Below are 18,555 nucleotides of genomic sequence, written 5' to 3' on the forward strand. Positions count from 1 at the left end.
CAGGAAGACGGTGGCTGGCGGGGCAGAGATGCCCTGGCATGAGTGCAGGCGGCCTGGTTCAGGGTGGCTGACACTGCAGCCCAGAGGAGGAATGGCCTAAACATGGCTCTGGCCAGTGACACAGGGTGCAGGCAGTTGAGGCTCCGGAGTGTAGATTTTGGTAACGTGGTAGATGGCAACTCACCCACTGGCCGGGTGGGAGCTGGACTTGCTGGGCTCACAGGAGGAAGAACAGGAGATGCGGGGCAGTGCCACCTTGGCGTTTGGGCTCTAGAGACAGGCTGTCACTGGACCCTCAGGCAGAGGACAAGGCCACCCTCGCCTTCCAGATGTGTTCTCGATCCTGGAGGAGGCAAGAAGGGGATGGCATCAGCACATGCTCATGGGTGCTCTGGCAGCTTAGGGGGGACCGCCAGCATCAGGGGGTGAGGAAAGTCGGGAGACCTGATGCTGCCCTGCCCTGCCTCAGGGGAGCACCTGCAGCCTCTTCTGCCCTCCCTCCCCACCCCTGCCGTGTGGTAACACCGTCCTACCTGCTCTGTCTCGCAGACCAACATCCCCTTCCTGCAGAACGTGCTCAACAACCAGCAGTTCCTCGCGGGCACCGTGGACACGCAGTTCATCGATGAGAACCCTGAGCTATTCCAGCTGCGGCCTGCACAGAACAGGGCCCAGAAGCTGCTGCACTACCTGGGTCCGCCCACACCCCCTTCTCTCCCCTCCCCACACTTGCTTCTGTGCCCTGCCCTCCGCCCTGCCCTCCTCCTTCTGGTCCTGCAGCCTCCTTGCTCCTGACGGTAGAGACCCTCTTTTCTATCCACACGGCCTTCAGTAGGTCTCTACTGCTTGGACCCAGGAGGCCCTGACTTTGGAGTGGACGGGGCAGCTGGAGGACCGGGTGTCCTGGAAGAATATCCCCCTCCCTGAGCCCACCAACTCACACTGCTGCCCTCACCTCTGCCTCTGCCCAGCCTGTGCTGACCCCACTGCTGGCTCTTTCCCCAGGACATGTGATGGTGAATGGCCCTGCCACCCCAATCCCTGTCAAGGCCAGCCCCAGCCCCACAGACCCTGTGGTCCCAGCAGTGCCCATAGGTAGGTGATGCTCATTCCTCCCCCTCAAGGGGCAGAAGGGGCCTCAGGTGGCCACCTGCAGATGGGGGTCATTGTCCTGTCTCTCCTAGGCCCACCCCCCGCAGGCTTCAGAGACATCCTTCTTCGAGAGGGGCCGGAGGGCTTTGCTCGAGCCGTGCGGAGCCACCGGGGGCTGCTGCTGATGGACACGACCTTCAGGGATGCCCACCAGTCCCTGCTGGCCACGCGTGTGCGCACACACGACCTCAAGAAAATCGCGCCCTACGTCGCCCACCACTTCAACAAGCTCTTCAGCATAGAGAACTGGGGAGGTGGGCAGGAGGCGGCGGGCGTGTGGGGCAGCAGGGGCCAGCTCCAAAGCCCCGGGCCCTGGGAACTCGGAGAAGCTAGTGATGGAGTGAGGACGAGGGGCTCCCTTCCACAGACGCCAGCGAGGAGCAGCTCCTCCAGGCCTGGTGTTGAGCTTGAGGCTGCAGAGCTGAGCCCCGGGCCCTGTCCTGAGCCGCTGTCGGAGCAGGAGGAGATAGATGTGGCCTCTACAGGGAGCGCAGAGAGGGCACAGGGGAGCCAGAGCCGCCCTAGCAGGAACGAAGAAAGTCAGTGGGGTTTGGTGTTGAGGGAATGAGGATTCTCAGAAACAAGCAGGGGCCAGAGGCTTAGGCCACAGGACTGCAGGGCAGATTGGTGCCATGATGAATACAAAATGGGTGACCCAGCCTCCCCACTCCCGTGCAGGAGCCACATTCGACGTTGCCATGCGCTTCCTGTACGAGTGCCCCTGGCGGCGTCTGCAGGAGCTCCGGGAGCTCATCCCCAACATCCCGTTCCAGATGCTGCTACGGGGAGCCAACGCTGTGGGCTACACCAACTACCCGGACAACGTGGTCTTCAAGTGAGCAGATGTGGTGTCTGGGCTCCAGCGGGCACCGGGCCACCCAGCGGCTCAGCGCCAAGTCTGCCAAACCACCCTGTGCAGGGCATGCTGGGTGGCAGAACAGAAGGGTCCTAGATCCCTGGGGCAGTGGCTGAGCTCTGCAGGATGCAGGGAGGGTTGGGCATGGAGCCCGGGCCCTGGACTCCTCCATGCTCTCCCTCTTCCTACTTGCTGGCAGAGTTTGGGCCGGCTCCCCAGGCCAGGGGAGGTAGGTGGCCGCATGGCATGTGATCGGTGCAGGAGCCAGTTCTGCCCAGTGCCAGTGCCTCTGAGATGGCCTTGCTTGGCCCAGGACGCCCACACCCTTGTGCCCCACACTCCCTAGCTGGACCGAGAGGAGTGGGCGGGGCTCACTCCTGCTTTCTCCCCTGCTCAGGTTCTGTGAGGTGGCCAAAGAGAATGGCATGGATGTCTTCCGGGTCTTTGACTCCCTCAACTACTTGCCCAACATGCTGCTGGGCATGGAGGCCGCGGGCAGCGCTGGGGGCGTGGTGGAAGCTGCCATCTCGTACACGGGGGATGTGGCCGACCCCAGCCGCACCAAGTATTCACTGCAGTACTACATGGGCTTGGCTGAGGAGCTGGTGCGCGCTGGCACCCACATCCTGTGCATCAAGGTGCCCCGCCTCTCCTGCTCGGTCCCAGCCGTGCCCCCCCCCCCCCCGCAGGCCCAGGTCACGCCCATCCTTACCAGCTTTCTCCTCCCCGACTTCCCCAGGATATGGCAGGGCTTCTAAAGCCAGCAGCCTGCACCATGCTGGTCAGGTCCCTCCGGGACCGCTTTCCTGACCTCCCTCTGCACATCCACACCCACGACACGTCAGGGGCAGGAGTGGCAGCCATGCTCGCCTGCGCCCAGGCTGGGGCGGATGTAGTAGATGCGGCCGTTGACTCCATGTCCGGGATGACCTCACAGCCTAGCATGGGGGCCCTGGTGGCCTGTGCCAAGGGGACGCCCCTGGACACAGGTAGGAAGCCCAGAGCCATGCCCTTCAAAGCTGCAAACCACCACCAACACCAGCACAGGGCCCACGTGGAATGGGGATGCATCGCCTGGGTCCTGGGAGGGGAGAGCTGCCTCCTGTCCTGACGCCCGTCTCTCTGCAGAGGTGCCTCTGGAGCGCGTGTACGACTACAGCGAGTACTGGGAAGGGGCCCGGGGGCTGTACGCAGCCTTTGACTGCACGGCCACCATGAAGTCCGGCAACTCTGACGTGTATGAGAACGAGATCCCGGGGGGCCAGTACACCAATCTGCACTTCCAGGCCCACAGCATGGGGCTTGGCTCCAAGTTCAAGGAGGTCAAGAAGGCCTACGTGGAGGCCAACCAGATGCTGGGTGACCTCATCAAGGTGAGCGAGGCCTGGTGTTCTTACCTGGCCCAGAGCCCTGAGCATGCCCGCCTCCTGGCGACCTGACCCCCAGAGACCTTTCTCTTCAGGTGACGCCTTCCTCTAAGATTGTGGGGGACCTGGCCCAATTCATGGTGCAGAATGGGCTGAGCCGGGCAGAGGCCGAAGCTCAGGCCGAAGAGCTGTCCTTCCCCCGCTCAGTGGTGGAGTTTCTACAGGGCTACATTGGGGTTCCCCATGGAGGGTTCCCCGAGCCCTTCCGCTCTAAGGTAGGGAAGGCCGGGTGTGAGGCGTGGCTGAGGCTGGGTGCAGGAGTTAGGCCTGACCTTCCACTTTGCTCCCCAGGTACTGAAGGACCTGCCAAGGGTAGAGGGGCGGCCTGGGGCCTGCCTGCCTCCCCTGAACCTGCAGGTGCTAGAGAAGGAGCTGGTGGAGCGGCATGGGGAGGAGGTGACCCCGGAGGACGTGATCTCAGCAGCCATGTACCCAGACGTCTTTGCCCAGTTTAAGGACTTCACTGCCACCTTTGGCCCTCTAGACAGCCTCAACACCCGCCTCTTCCTTCAGGGCCCCAAAATCGCAGAGGAGTTCGAGGTCAGTGATTTTGGTACTTGTCTCCACGCCACCTCCACAGCCCTCCCCCACCCACCCAGCCTGCAGTGCTCCTTCCCTCGGTTTGGTCCTTACCTGGCCTGTGAGCTTTGGAAGAAAGGAGCCCTGGGAGACCAGGAGCTAGGCAGCTGGGAGAGAGAAGGCCAGGACAGAGGGCTCCACTCCGCAGAGTGCTTCTCCCTGACGTTCTTCCTGCAGGTGGAACTGGAACGGGGCAAGACACTGCACATCAAAGCCCTGGCCATCAGTGACCTCAACCGGGCAGGCCAGCGGCAGGTCTTCTTTGAACTCAATGGGCAACTACGGTCCATCCTGGTCAAGGACACCCAAGCTATGAAGGTGCGGCTCTCCCATGGCCAGCCGGGCGGTGGGGCTGGGCCAGGGCCAGGGTCTCACGTCCCCTCTATCCTGTCTGTAGGAGATGCACTTCCACCCTAAGGCTTTGAAGGACGTGAAGGGCCAAATCGGGGCACCCATGCCCGGAAAGGTGATCGATATCAAGGTGGCAGCAGGAGACAAGGTGGCCAAGGGCCAGCCACTGTGTGTACTCAGTGCCATGAAGATGGAGACTGTGGTGACTTCGCCCATGGAGGGCACGATCCGCAAGGTCCATGTGACCAAGGACATGACACTGGAAGGGGACGACCTCATCCTGGAGATCGAGTGACGCTCCCCAGACCTACAGCCCGGCCATCTCCACCCCAAGCCTTCAACGCTGTGCTGCTAGGGCTGGCCCAGGCCAGTCGGGGCCAAGGCAGGAAGGCCTGGACCTGGAGGCCCTGTACTCCACAGGACAGCAGCCATTCCCTTCAGCCACCTGCCCTTTCTCCTGGCAGACAAGCATTTACATACTCATCTCTTGCCAAATAAGGGTCTTCTCTTCATGAAGAGCAGGAAGGCACGGCCCCTGGGAAGGTTTGGGGGGCCTGCCTCCTGTGGGGGTTGGAGAAGACCAGAATCCAAGGTCTTGGAAACTTGGCTCAATAAAAAACTGGTTTTCCCCTGCCCTCTACACAGGGTCTTGTGCTGTCCCCAGCCCAAAGGCCCAGGGGGCAGGGCTGCCACGAATACTCCATGCGCACACAAGGCAGGTTTTTTGTTGTGTGCGTGCGTGCGTGCGTGCGTGCGTGCGTGTGTGTGTGTGCGTGCCAGTCCTGAGGCTTGAACTCTGTCCTTGAGCTTACTTTGCTGAGGTCTAGTGCTCTGCTACTTGAGCCACAACTCTACTACCAGCTTTTTCTTAGTAGTTTATTAGAAATGAGTCTTAGGGACTCGCCTGCATAGGTTGACTTTGAACCATGCTCCTCAGATCTTAGCCTCCTGAGTAGCTGGGATTACAGGTGTGAGCCACCTGTGCCCAGCTGTCAGTTGGCACTCCTTCAAGCATAGCACAAATGACAACCAGTTTGTTTTCGCCACTACCAATGTCCTATTATACACACAGCCCAGAGCTGTAGTCTGGTGCTTAGACACTTAACATATGAACTCAGTCAGTCAGGGAATCAACTTTCACCCATCTTGACACCAAGTCACAGGAGGGTTAGGTGTCTGTCCAGACCCCTACCCCTAGAGCAAGGCACAGAGAATAAATCCAGGCTGCTGGCAGATCTGCTTCTTAGTCACACTGATTTACTTCTATTTTTTTTTTTAAATACTTTAGTTTTTGTTATGAAGGCCAGGCCAGCCCAGAACTCAGGATCCTCCTGCCGCAGCCTCCAGTGTGCTGGTATTTGTTACAGAATGTACCATCATGCCCTGCTCTAGGTCCCTTTCTATAACCTGGGGTCAACCTTCTACCTCTGGCCAGCTCAGGACTGAGTGCAGGATAGCAGGAAGCACCCAGGGATAGCAACATGCCAGAGTTGGCTGCCAACACTGGATTCAAGGTCACCCTCGGTCCCTCACCTTCACGACAGCGAGAGATGACCGGCAGAGGTGGGAAGGTCATTTCCAAGGAGAATGGGAAGAGCAGGTGAAAGATGTGCTGGACCCCGAGTCTTCTATCCAGACTGGAGAGGGGAGCGCCCCAGGGAGGCCAAGTGGGGCACTGCTGCTTAGGTGACAACCTAGGTGTGCCACTAGACATCCACTGTCCTTTCTTTATATACTAGCCTCAGAATTGGCTCCTGGGATGTAGAATGGACCTAAAGGGATTTTCTTAAAAAAATTTTTTTAAAAAAGGGCTGGGAGTTTGGTCTAGTGGTAGAGTGCTTGCCTAGCATACATGAAGACCTAGGTTTGATTCCTTAGTACCACATACATAAAAAAAAAAAAAAAAAAAAAAAAAGCTGGAAGTGGTGCTGTGGCTCAAGTGGCGGACCACTGGCCTTGAGAAAAAAGCCAAAGGACAGTGCTCAGGCCTTGAGTGTAAGCCTCAGGACTGGGGCAGGGAAGAGTGGTCCAAACAGGGTGATGAGAACTGCTCTCTAAAAGGTAGAACACTGGGGCTGTGAGTTTGGCCTAGTGGTAGAGTGCTTGCCTAGCATGCACAAAGACCCGGGTTCGATTCCTCGGTACCATATACATAGAAAAAAGCTCGAAGTGATGCTGAGGCTCAAGTGGTAGAGCCTTGAGAAAGTCCAAGGACAGTGCTCAGCCCTGAGCTCAAGCCCAGGACTGGCAAAGGAAAAAAAAAAAAGGTAGAACACTAAGTTCTAAAAAAAGAGCCTCAACTCCTACTGTACTACTCAGCAGTAGCAACCTGTTCAGTGCTAGTAACCCCAATTCCTGGGAGACGTGGAGCAGATTCCTCTCCCACTCTGGACCTACTCCTCTATAGAAGCCTGGGGAAAGTCCTTCACCTTCCCAGAGGTCAGAGGCTACATCATCAGGTTCAGGGCTACACTGATCCTGGTTGCCAAAGTACAGGTAAGCCGAGCCTCTCTGGTCCCGACAGTCTCAGAGGAACCTGCTCTAGAACTTTAGGCATGACTCAGGGAAGATGAAGCTATGGCCCCCACCCATTCCGTACTCTGGAATTGCTTAGGGCGAGTGCTCAAGTTTAGCCAGGCAAGGGTGGACACACACCACGAGCTCTCTAGGGTTATGCTCCATGACCCCAAACAGGCAGATTCCCCAAAGTCCAAGGCCATGTTTACCCAAGTTAAATCTCTTTAATATCCCAATACAAAGTCCCAATGCAAAAAGACAATGAGAAAACCCTGGGAAGTTTGGAGGAGGGGTTTTATAAATAGCCCCCCTCCCCAAGCAGCTTTTCAGAGGCAGAGGGGGGCAGAGGTGCCAAGAGAAACAGCGTCCAAAGTGAGGGAGTAAATGGCTCTTGGGATCTTCCCCTCCTCTCACTCTGGGCTGTTCCTCAGCCCACTTATGAGAGGGGCTGCACCCTCTGGGTCTTTGTTCCTTCCTCATGGTCCCTGCAATTCAACTAGCTCTGGCTTCAATCCCCTACAAAAATTCCTGAGATCTCGGGGACCCGGGCCAGCTCCTCCCTTGTTGTACTCCTCGATGGGGAGGAGCTGGGGAGTCAGAGTTCACTGGAGTGTACACAGGAGTGAAGGTCAGGAGCACAGAAGAGCCTCTGAGTCGCCTGCCCGCTCCAAAAGCACACAAAGGGGAAGGCTGCCATAGAGCTTGGGGTCCGTGAGGGGCTGGAGCAGAAGCAGAAAGAGTCCCACACCCAGGGCATAGCCTGCCAGCAGGGGCCACCTCTGTGGATGCTCCAGCGCTGCACACACAGCAGGGAAACCCATGTAATTGCAGAAGGAGTGACAGAGGACTGGCCCAATCAGATGTCCTGAGGAGAGGAGACAGTGTCCATGGAGCAACCCACGGCCTCCTTTGGCTCTTCCAGGGCTGGAGACCCTCATGACCTCCAAATAGGAGCTTAGCAACGCACCACCCATACCCACCCATCCACCCGCACATCCGTGGCTTCCGCTTCCTTCCACCTCTCAGATCTCTCCAAACATAAGGGTCATGGTTCTGCTTGACCCAGGATTGTGGTAGGAAAAAAATCCTACAATTGTCACTCTCAGAACCAACAGCATTCCCACTCTCCCACCCATTCCCGAGTCCCTGAGGACCCAGGAGAGACTGAAGACCAACCTGTTCGGATGAAGAGGAAAGCAGTGTAGGCCCCGAAGACAGCTGTGTAGGAGAACTGGAACGCTGGAGACGGGGAGGCCACCGGTGACCACATCTGCACACACGCTCTACCCCAGTGCTGCACACCCAGAGACCATCCTTTCCCCCGGGGCCGTGACTGTCTGCCCTACCTACAGTTGTCCTTTGCACCCCAACTCCCATGGTCACTAGCCCCTCCAATTCTCAGTCCTCTATTTTGAGTCCTCCATAGTGGCTGCAAGGGGCACCCACACACACTCCAGCCCAGGACTGCCCCTGGCAAGCTCTCCAAGACTCACCTGCAGACAAGAAAATGCTTCCCACACTGCTCTGGCGGAAACGCAGCTGCTCAATAATGTGGTGAAAATGGGCTGGGAGGAAGGTGAGAGTCACATATCCCTCTAGGCCCACCCCCGTCCTAAGGCCGATTTTCAGCCCTCATGCTGGGAGTACCTGAGCAGAACCATGTCAGACAGACTCACCGACTCCAAAGAAAAGTGGACAGGTGAACACAGCAGGCCCCAGACCAGTGCATGGTGCTAACATGGGCAACATACAGGCCCGGAACACTAGCTCCTCCGTCAAGGGTGCAATCACTTGGTTTCGAAGCCAGCGCATGTCTGTGAGGCAGCGAGCCCAGGAGCGAGGAGCTAAGGGAGCAGATTCAGGACAATGAGTGACTACTCAACAATGAGACCCCAAGACCCCTCTCCCACAAGGTTTCTGAGGCCAAATACCGGTTGGGCAATAATTCGCCTGAAAGTGAGAGTGGGAAGGGAATAAAGTTTATTTACAGGACCCAGTGTAGAAGATCAACTTGAGTGGATCGAAAGGAAAACAGGGTAACTTGGTGGTGATCTCTAGGATATCAAGGCCAGTCTGTTCTGGGGCAGTCAAAGGCTACAGCAGGAGATGAAGCAGGTGATGAAGCTCTCTGGCCTATGCCCAGTATTGAAGTACTGAAAAAACTGTTAGAAACTACCTGATAACACAATTCCGTCTTACTGATAGAGAAACCCAGACATCCTGTCCTGATCACAACTTGAGCCCAATGACTCCTTCCTATTGTTCTAGAGTACATCACCTCAGCCTTGAAGACTCACCCAGGACAACCTTCAATCCATCTGTCAGATCACATGGGCAATCCATAGAAAGCTGCATCAGTGGACCCAGGAAAAGGATCTAGGGGGAAGAAAACAGCAGAGGCCAAGGGAAAGTCTTTCATCATAATCCACTGACCTTACCAAGACTTCAGTCCCTTGGTCATCCTCATAAGACTTCGGTTTCTTAAATTCCAGGATTTCCTGCTCTTGCATAGCAGAGGGGCGGGGAGGGGGGGAGGGGGGAAGGAATCACAATTTCTGTCTCTTATCAGCCAAATAGCTGAACACGAGAAAAGGCTACAAGGATGCATTATGCAAGTAACGAAAGTAGGAAAGAAAGCAGAACTCACCATAGTTAGTAGAAGGGGCAGTAGAGCTGCTGGAAAAATGCCCTCCAGCCTGAAGCCCATCAGGGTAAGCAGGGATGTGCCTGGCTGAGCCACAGGAAAGGGGGCATCAGTGTTGCTCCCTCTCCCGATGACTCCCCGGGTGCCCTCCCCTGTGGCTCTCTGCCCCCACCTCCTCCGCACCTGGATGCCGGTGAGTTCCCTCCAGAGCAGCACGCAGAGGGGTGAGAGACTGGAGACCACCAGGACACTGGTGAAGCGCCGCTTAATGACGGCAGGGTGGTCCCTACGAAGAGGTGTAGTGAGTCCAGGGGGTCGCAGCCGCCACCTGTCAGCAGGGCCCCGCCCCCAGCTCACCCAAGCTCTACCCGCAGCCTCGCCGAGCGAGGACGTGGGGTAAGGCCGCGCGCGCAGCCCCCGCACCTGGGCAGTTCGCTCTTCCACACGTAGAGGCTGCCCACGTAGGAGCAGGCGAGGCTGAGGCAGGAGAACACGGACACCCAGCAACACAGCCCGGGGCCCGGCCGGCCCAGCGCGGCTGACTCCGGAGGCCGTTCTGGCCGCGATACCGATAGCAGGCGCAGCCCATCCCCGCCCAGCGCCGCCATCGCGCCCGGACCCGCGGCGGGCGCGCACCAGTGACGCGATGCCGCGGAAACGCGGATGGCGTCATGCGGCGCAGGCCCGTGCCCCGCCCCCACCGCAGGCCCCGCCCCTCCTCAGGCCCCGCCCCCGGGCCCGCCCCGTGTTGTGTAGCGAGCCGCGGCCAGCAGCTTTAAAAGCGTGGAGCAGCTTTATTGAAGGGTGGAAACGTTCTGCGGCGGCCGCTTCGGACCCCGGAGAGCTCGGGAGCGCCCGGGCTCAGAGCTGGGGGCCGGGGCTCAGCCACTCGGACAGATTGGAGACCTCCTGCAGCCACAGCGCGTCCTGTGGGAGTCAAAGGGAGCCCGGGGTGAGGCCCCTCGGCTCGGCCGGCCGCCCGTACCGCCCTCCCCGCCCTCTACGCGCAGCGCTCGCCAGTTACCTCCAGGCCGCTCCCGGGGCTCCCCGCGCCCGACGCCGGGGCGCCGCCGCCGGCTGCGCGGGCCTCTCCTCCGCCCTGGGTGGGCGCTGGGCGGCGCCGGGCGTCCTCCGGAGGGCCCGGGGCCCCGGCGGCGTGGGGGACTCCCGTCTCCACGCCTCGGTGGACGCTGCCCCTCTTGAGCCTCTTCGTTTCCGCCTGCCCGCCGCGCCCTGGGAGAAAACAGGTCGTGTGGCCCTGCTCCAGGGCCCCTCGCCATGGAGACCCTGGGGCGGGGAGCTGCTCCCTCTGCTCTACTCACTCATCCCTTTCATCAGGGTCTTGTAGAGCTTGGGTAGAAAGGAGCAGGCCTCCTCATCCCCACTGAGCCGGACTTTTCTTCTCTCCCCGCCCCCTTGGTGATGGTCCTGGGGCTTGAACTCGGGGCCTCAAGCTCTCGTTTGGCTTTTCTGCTCAGGGCGGATGCTCTACCACAGAGGCCAACCTTCACTAAGGTTTTTGTGCTGGCTTATTGGAGGTAAGAGTCTCACGGATTCGTCTGCCCAGGCTGACTTGGAACCCTGCTCCCCAGATCTCAGCCTCTTGAATAGCTAGGTCTAGGGGTAGGAGCAGGGCCTTTGTCGGGGCATCTGGAATCCTACCAGGCCCTCACTTGGAGCTTAGGTCCTTTCAGTGACTCTGCATACACAAATTGTCCTTGCGGAGTGTTGTTCAAGGTCCTCCCTCCCACAGGCAGTTCCTTTTCTTTTCTCTCTTCTTTTCCTTCCCCCCCCCCTTTCTTTCTTTCTTTCTTTTGCCAGTCCCAGGGCTTAAACTCAGGGCCTGAGCACTGTGCTTGGGCGTTCTCAAGGCTAGAACTCACAGCACCACTTCTGGCTTTTTCTATGAGGTGTGTGGTACTGAAGAATCGAATTCCGGGCTTCGTGCATGCTAGACATCTACCACTAGGCCATGCTCCCGGTCCCAGTTCCTATTCTTAAGTGACACACTAGTTCAAATTTAAAGTTCTTTTGTCTCTGGTTAATAACATTCTGGAGTGGGTTCTGGAAGTGTAAATCAATGAACTTCCTCCCTCTCCTCCCCCACCACCCCCTCACCCCCCAGTACAGGTGCTGGGAGAGATTGCTAAGGCTAGAGGTAGGACAGAGAAGGACACAGTGGGGGTGGGGAGGAGGAGGAGGAGAAGAAAAAAAGAAGAACAAGAAGAAAGAAGAAGAAGAAAGAAGGAAGAAGAAGAAAGAAGGAAGAAGAAGAAGAAGGGCTTCCCCGAGGAGACACCTACCTGAGCTGGGTTTAGAAGGATGAAGAGAAGCCAGTCACCAAGAGGGGGGAAAAGGAAAAAGGAGGGAGAGGAAAGGAAACAGAATTCCATGTGGAGAGCCATGCAAAGGAACTATACCAAAGCAAAACACAATAGCCTACATAAAATACAAGAATGAGGCTGGGAGTTTGGCCTAGTGGTAGAGTGCTTGCCTAGCATGCACGAAGACCCAGGTTCAATTCCTTGGTACCATATACACAGAAAAAGCCAGAAATGGTGCTGGCAAAAAAAAAAAAAGTTAAAAAAAAATACAAGGATGTGGGATAAGGGTCCTAGGAGCTAAAATTGCTGAAATTGAGGAATTAGTAGGAACCAGAGAAGGCTGAAAAATAGATTCACTATATATGTACATATCTATATCTATATCTATCTAGGTATATGAGAGAGAGAGTTGACTTTCATATTTAGAAGATCATTCTGAGCCGGGTGCTGGTGGCTCATGTCTGTCATCTTAACTACTGGGAACACTGAGATTTGAGGATCATGGTTCAAAGCCAGCTGGGCACAAAAGTCCCTGAGACTCTTATCTCCAGTTAACTACCAGAAAACTGGAAGTGGCACTGTGGTTCAAGGGGGTAGAGCACTAGCCTTGAGCTGAAGAGCTCAGGGACAGCACCAAGGCCAAGTTCAAGCCCCACAACCAGCCAAATAAATAATAAATAAAAGTCATTCTATTAAAGGTTGGCTTATATCAATCTAGAAAGGAAACCCAAGAGCCCAGGAGTAGTGCAAGCAGTGGGAAATGGCACCAGCAATCCAAGTATCCCCAGGTCAAAATGGCAGGCATGGTGGTTCCTGAACATGGGCCATCAATTGTATCTGGCTGAGGTGGAGGTTAGGTGGAGGAAGTAAAGTCATGGGAGATTTCCTTTAAGGAAATGGGATTGACCTAATAAGGGAAAGAAGTCAAGAAAGGTGAAGTCCTGGGAGCAGTGTCTGTGCAGAGAGATTGTATAGTGGGAGGAATACAAGAGTGGGGAGTTCACTCAGAGAAGAAATCGAGTGTGAATTAGGTTAAGCTGGGGACAGAGGCTGGGTAGTTGGTTTTTTTTTTTTTAAAGAAAGGGCCAGAGAAACAAGAGAATTGACGTTACGGGGTGAATGCACCCCGGATGTGTGGTATAAACATACAGTTGTTCACTGATTTTTCTTCAGCAGAGATGCCTGCATGGAGCACAGAATGTATGCTGAGGAGAGCTGCAGATCTGTAGGGCAAAACAATCCATGCAATCTTTGGAGGGTTTGGGGGCTCCCACTACATTTTAAGGCTTATGTTGCACAGCGGAGAAAGAATAGGCTTTGAAGATAATGGACTGAAATTCATTCAACTCCCCTTCCTCCTGTGCATGCAGTCAGCCTCTCGGCATCGGTCCTGTGCTCTGAAAGTCAGGCAGTGCTACCTGTAGGCTCACTGCAAGGATAGGTCTGTGCAGGAGCCCAGCACCTCCCAGGGTTCAAAAATGCTGAACTTCATCATCTCCTCTTATCCCTCCTCTTCTTCCTTCCTTGTAATACAAGGGTTTGGATGGAGAGCCTCACATTTACCAGGCAGGTGCTCTACCAGTTGAGCCATGCCCCATCCCTTCTGCCTTATTTTTCAGATAAGGTTCATGCTTTTGCTCAGCCCACTACAGACCTTGATTCTCCTACCTAAAGCTCCTGTATAGCTGGAACCATAGATGAATACTGCTCTACCTGGCCTGCTGCTTGAGATGAGGTTTCACTAATATTTTGCCAGGCCTGGTCTGAAACTACCAACCTCTTTACTTCTGCCTCCTGAGTAGCTGGGATTACAGGCATGAGTCACTGTATTGGGCCTCATTTTTTTCTTTCTGCGGGAAGATGTTTATTGTCTCTCCTCACTACATAGATAATGTGTTTCCATTTTTAACTCTCCAAACCTAAATTTGTAGAAATAGATTATTTGCTTTATACAATCCTTTCTTACAGATTTTTTTTAAGTAGTAAATGGCCCTCACAACCACAAATATGGTTCAGGAGTCCATTAAGCCTAAGCATAGACAATATGCAACACATTGTAGCTGTAACCTTAGAGATTCACCAACAAAGCATAGGAGCTGAAGCCACAGTCCCCCCCAAATCCTTCAAGTCCAGATACAGTTTTGTCCAAATGATGTGGGACCTATAGGAGGGAATTAGTCTTGCAGAATTAGATCAGAGAAGGCTGCCTGGGTTTGAATCCTAGCTGTGTGACCTTGTGCAAGGCTATTGATATGGCAGCCTCATCTGTAAAATGAAAATAAAACCCCCTATATCTCATAAAAGCACCTCAAAATACGCATCATGTCAAGAAGCCTCCAGATCCCCAAATTGTGGAGGGTTATAGTATCAGCAGTATTGATTGAGAGGGAGTATAAAGGAACTGAATCTGCTCAATACTTTCTGCCTTGCTCAGTCCCATGCAGTTACAAGTAACTGCACAGATTGTGTTGGAGACTTCTAGTTCCACCTAGGGTTATAACTCAGTGGTAGAGCACTTTCCTAGGATGCACAGGCTCTGCATTCCATTTCTGGTAAAGCAAAAAAGAAAAGAAAAGAGGGAGAGAGGAGAAAGAGGAAAGAGACAAGCCAGAAATCTATCGTCATATCAACCTGCTGTCCTGGGAGCCCCACAGTGGAAGAGGAATCCAGTCAGGTCCTGGAAGGTGATGCTGCGGCAGGATAGCTGGAAAACTTGGTTTTCATCCTAGGCTTATGTGGGAAGCTAAAGCCTTACCTGCATGGAGTTCCACGCTGCTGCTCTCACGTGTGTCCTCAGTGCTCTGGGCTGGATCCTTTTCCTCTGGGGGCAAGTGCTTAAAAAATGACAAGTCACAAGTGAGTTTTCCAGAAGCCTGAATGAACTTTAGTGAAAGTGTGTGTGTGTGTGTGTGTATTCTTGTTTCACTGAAAAGTGAACTCAATAGAATATTTGTAAATCTTATTTGATAAGGGACTTTCTGGGGGCCTGGGAACTGTACCTGAGCTTTTTGGCTCAAGGCTAGTGCACTACCACTTGGAGTGGTTAACTGGAGGTACAGTCTCCCAGACTTTCCTTCTCAGGCTGGCTTTGAACCATGTCCCTCAGATTTTAGCCTCCTGAGTAGCTAGGTTACAGGTGTGAGCCACCTGAGCCAAGATGATAAGGGACTTTTAAACTGAGTCAAGAACTCAACTCTGCTGAGGGTGGCGGCACATGCTTGGGATTCCAAGGACTTGGGAGGCAAAGGTTGGGAGGACTGTGATTAGAGGCTAGGCTGGGGGAAAAGTTAGCAAGACCTTAACGTGAGTGAGTGGTGTGCACTTATCTTCTCAGCTTTGTGGGAAGCTGAGATTAGATGGATTACAGCTGCAGGCCAGCCTGGGCAGAGAAGTTAGTGAAACTCCATCTCAACAGAAAGAAGCTGGGTGTGGGGTGCACCTAGCATGGAAGCTACAAAGGAAAGCCTAAGATAGGGAGAAAGACCCTGTCTCAAAACTCACCAGTCATAAAAGGGATGGAGGCAGTGGTAGAGCATCAGACTAGCAAGCATAAATCCCCGAGTTCAAGCCCAAGAACCACTGAAAAAAATAAATTAACAAGACTCTCCCATCTCAATAAGTACATGCAAGAGGTAGGTTCGCCTGTGAGGCTGGAACCAGGCAAAACCGTGACACTACCTAAAAAAAAAAAGACTGGAGGGACCGGGAGTGTGGTCTAGTGGTAGAGTGCTTGCCTAGCATGCATGAAGCCCTGGTATCAATTCCTCAGTACCACATACACAGAAAAAAGTCAGAAGTGGTGTGCACAACTGGCAGAGTGCTAGCCTTGAGAAAGCCCAAGGACAAAAAGGATATGGCTCAAGTGGTAGAGCACTTGCCTAGTAAGCACAAAACCTAAGTACTGCCAAAACCAAGTCACAAGTAATTTTAAATGGACAAGGGATGTGTGTATGTATGCGTGTGTACCAGTCCTATGGCTTGAACTTAGGGCCTGGACACTGTTCCTGAGTGTTTGTGCTCAAGACTAGCACTCCACCATTTGAGCTACAGCTTTACTTTCAACTTTTTGGTGTTTCTCTCAAGAGTCTTTCTGGGCTTTTCCTGCCTTCCTATAAAGGATCTGAATAAACATTTCTCCAAAACATCTAACTTGACAATACACGTGTGCAAAATGCTCCAACATCTTATTCATTAGGAAGTACAAACGTAAGCCACCATGAGACACCAGTAGGATTGCAACAGCAACAATAAGGTAAGAAACAAAATTGAGGAGGATGTGAAGAAATTGGACAGGAATATAAAAATGATAATCATTTTATAGTGAAGTTTGGAAGTTCCTCAGTGGGCAAATGGGCACTCCTGTAGTCCTAACACCTGAAAGGTTGAAGCAGGAGATTTTTTTTTTGCCAGTCCTGAGCCTTGAACTGGGAAATGTCCTTGGGCTTTCTCAAGGCTAGAGCTCTACCACTTGAGCCACAGCACCATCTCTGGTTTTTTTCTATGTATGTGGTACCGAGGAATAGAACCCAGGTCTTCGTGCATGCTAGGCAAACATTCTACCACTAGGCCAAACTCCTGGCCCTGAAGCAGATTTTTTTAGTGCCAGTCCTGGGGCTTGAACTCCGGGCCTAGGTGCTATGTCTGAGCTCAGTCTCTCTCTCTCTCTCTCTCTCTCTCTCTCTCTCTCTCTCTCTCTCTCTCTCTCTCTCTCTCTCTCTCTCTCTCTCTCTCTCTCTCTCTCTCTCTCCCTCTCCCTCTCCCTCTCTCCCTCTCCCCCTCCCCCTCCCTCCCTCTTTCCCTCCCTCTCTCTCTCCCACCCTCTTTCTGTCTGTCTTTGCTCAAGGACTACCATCCAGAGCAAAGGAGACTCTCTTGAAAAAAAAGAAAAAAATGCTCCAGTACCAGGCTGGGAGTGTGGCCCAAGGTATGGTGTGTGCTTTGTATGTGCACATTATATCTAAGGAACATAATGGGAGCAAAGATGCCCAAAAAGCAAAAAGTAGCTGTACTGGTGGGTGTCTGGTTGCCACAGATTCAAACAAATGAACAGTACCTAGAAACTTTCCAAACTATTGTTTTCTTTTTTGAGAGGAAGTCTGCCCATCTTCACTTTAATTCTGTGTAATAGACAAACGCATCTTCCTTTTGAAGTTGGTTTTAGAAAGGGCTACACTCATGGTATTGGCTGTGAGCTCTGGCAGCAGTGCTGTCCCCTCCATCATCTGGGCCTCCAAAAGAGGCAGCCTGATTTTGGATTCAGCTCTCATCTGTACCTTCTAGGGAACAAGCTTTTCCTTGGAAAACTGTGTCCTGGCTTCCGGTCCTTTTAATTCTGGGTCCTCACAGACATCAATGCATTAAGCTCTGTGGTACTTCTTCCAGACCCATTGTCTCTGTGCTTACATACAAGATTTCCACTGCTCTACGACCATGCCACGAATATACTCTACAACACTGTTAAATCCATACTCCCTATTTATTTCACTTCTTCATAAACTATATAATGGCTATAGATGGTTTCATTTTACATTAATTAAAAGAGTAAGCAATTCTATCTTTGCTTTAGATATAAAATCTGGGGGTGCTGGTACTGAGGCAAAAGGGACTGATTTATCTTTGATCTTGTAGTGTGCAGATGAAGCCACTGGGTGGCACTCTTGTGCTGCTAAAAATGATGATTGTCAAAAAGCAACAGCAGTGAGGACAGGGTCAACCAGATGCATGATTACTCTTCATCTCCAGGCTGGTCACCTGATCCTCCGGGTGAGCTGGCTTTGGAGCCTAGAGATCTCAGTACAAATCAGCCTTTCCAGTTATCAGCTGTGTGCTCAGGTAAATGTAAATTACTTTTTTTTTTTTTTTTTTGGAACTCTGGGCCTGGGTGCTGTCCCTGAGCTTTTCAACTCAAGGCTACTGCCCTTCCCCCTGCACTTCCGGTTTTCTGGTGGTTAATTGGAGATAAGTGTCTCACAGTCTTTAGTACCCGGGCTGGCTTTGAACCACAATCCTCAGATCCCAGTCTCCTGAGTAGCTAGGATGACAAGTATGAGCCACTGCACCTGGCTTAAACTGCAAACTTTTTTTTTTTTTTTTTTTTTTTTGCCAGTCCTGGGCTTCGACTCAGGGCCTGAGCACTGTCCTTGGACTTTCTCAAGGCTAGAGCTCTTCCACTTGAGCCTCAGCACCACTTCCGGCATTTTTTTTTCCTATGTATGTGGTACCGAGGAATCGAACCCAGGTCTTCATGCATGCTAGGCAAGCACTTTAACCACTAGGCCAAACTCCCGGCCCCAAACTGCAAACTTTTATAACCAGGGCAGGGAGTTTGGCCTAGTGGTAGAGTGCTTGCCTAGCATGCACAAAGACCCAGGCTCGATTTCTTGATACCACATACATAGGAAAAGCCGGGTGTGGTGCTGTGGCTCAAATGGTAGAACTCCAGCCTTGAGAAAGCCCAAGGACAGTGCTCAGGCCCTGAGCTCAAGCCCAAGACTAGCAAAAAAAAGGATAAGGAAACATCTATAAAATAGGAAACCACTATCTAAACTCCTATTTGTGGAGATCAAAGTGGGAATGTTGGCACAGTTTAGGGATTCAGGAAATGTTCCTTTCCTACCCCACTCCCCAAACCTCTGACTATTGGTAAGACCTTGAGTTCACTAGCTATCTGTCAAGTTAATTGGGTTATGAATATCCCTGAGGATA

General features: G+C 53.5%; 3 protein-coding genes across 5 annotated transcripts in view; 1 reads left to right on the forward strand and 2 right to left on the reverse strand.

Annotated features, from left to right (window-relative positions):
* Pc (pyruvate carboxylase) overlaps positions 1-4,679 on the forward strand; it is a 105,955-nt gene extending 101,276 nt beyond the window's left edge. Inside the window, exons 13-23 of the mRNA XM_090347290.1 lie at positions 550-694; positions 1,006-1,095; positions 1,185-1,406; positions 1,831-1,987; positions 2,406-2,646; positions 2,748-2,997; positions 3,137-3,381; positions 3,471-3,650; positions 3,727-3,975; positions 4,192-4,332; positions 4,412-4,679. Coding sequence (XP_090203416.1) covers positions 550-694; positions 1,006-1,095; positions 1,185-1,406; positions 1,831-1,987; positions 2,406-2,646; positions 2,748-2,997; positions 3,137-3,381; positions 3,471-3,650; positions 3,727-3,975; positions 4,192-4,332; positions 4,412-4,660 — 2,169 coding nt within the window. The 3' untranslated portion in view covers positions 4,661-4,679. The remainder of the gene's footprint in view (positions 1-549; positions 695-1,005; positions 1,096-1,184; positions 1,407-1,830; positions 1,988-2,405; positions 2,647-2,747; positions 2,998-3,136; positions 3,382-3,470; positions 3,651-3,726; positions 3,976-4,191; positions 4,333-4,411) is intronic.
* Positions 4,680-7,381: 2,702 nt separating this feature from the next.
* Positions 7,382-10,140, reverse strand: Rce1 (Ras converting CAAX endopeptidase 1). 3 transcript variants are annotated; one of them, XM_090348655.1, is made up of 8 exons: positions 9,950-10,140; positions 9,710-9,812; positions 9,530-9,613; positions 9,180-9,258; positions 8,559-8,726; positions 8,376-8,447; positions 8,059-8,121; positions 7,382-7,747 (listed from the first exon to the last, which is right to left on the reverse strand). In XM_090348655.1, the coding sequence occupies exons 1-8, from the start codon at positions 10,132-10,134 to the stop codon at positions 7,512-7,514; spliced, it is 990 nt and encodes a 329-aa protein (XP_090204781.1). In that variant the 5' UTR covers positions 10,135-10,140; the 3' UTR covers positions 7,382-7,511. The 3 variants fall into 3 exon arrangements, with proteins under 3 accessions (XP_090204781.1, XP_090204782.1, XP_090204783.1); XM_090348656.1 differs by having other exon boundaries at positions 9,530-9,609; positions 9,699-9,812; XM_090348657.1 differs by lacking the exon at positions 9,950-10,140 and having other exon boundaries at positions 9,530-9,609; positions 9,710-9,791.
* A 247-nt stretch (positions 10,141-10,387) lies between these two features.
* The window catches only part of Top6bl (TOP6B like initiator of meiotic double strand breaks), a 59,452-nt gene continuing 51,284 nt past the window's right edge, over positions 10,388-18,555 (reverse strand). Inside the window, exons 14-16 of the mRNA XM_090349140.1 lie at positions 14,606-14,684; positions 10,551-10,759; positions 10,388-10,453 (exon numbers count right to left, since the gene is read on the reverse strand). Coding sequence (XP_090205266.1) covers positions 10,388-10,453; positions 10,551-10,759; positions 14,606-14,684 — 354 coding nt within the window. The remainder of the gene's footprint in view (positions 10,454-10,550; positions 10,760-14,605; positions 14,685-18,555) is intronic.

This window comes from Megascapheus bottae, chromosome 16 (assembly GCF_031878675.1).
Source record: "Megascapheus bottae isolate mThoBot1 chromosome 16, mThoBot2.hap1, whole genome shotgun sequence".
In the NCBI taxonomy this organism is placed as follows: domain Eukaryota; kingdom Metazoa; phylum Chordata; class Mammalia; order Rodentia; family Geomyidae; genus Megascapheus; species Megascapheus bottae.

Bases quoted from the DNA above. Each gene is read 5' to 3' on its own strand.
- Rce1 (XM_090348655.1), bottom strand. From the start codon at position 10,134: ATGGCGGCGCTGGGCGGGGATGGGCTGCGCCTGCTATCGGTATCGCGG. The intron at 9,259-9,529 runs GTGAGTTCTGCT...TCTTCCCCCTAG, and splicing joins TGCCCCTTCTACTAACTATG to ATCCTTTTCCTGGGTCCACT. The intron at 7,748-8,058 runs GTTGGTCTTCAG...TCCTCTCCTCAG, and splicing joins TTTCCTCTTCATCCGAACAG to GACATCTGATTGGGCCAGTC.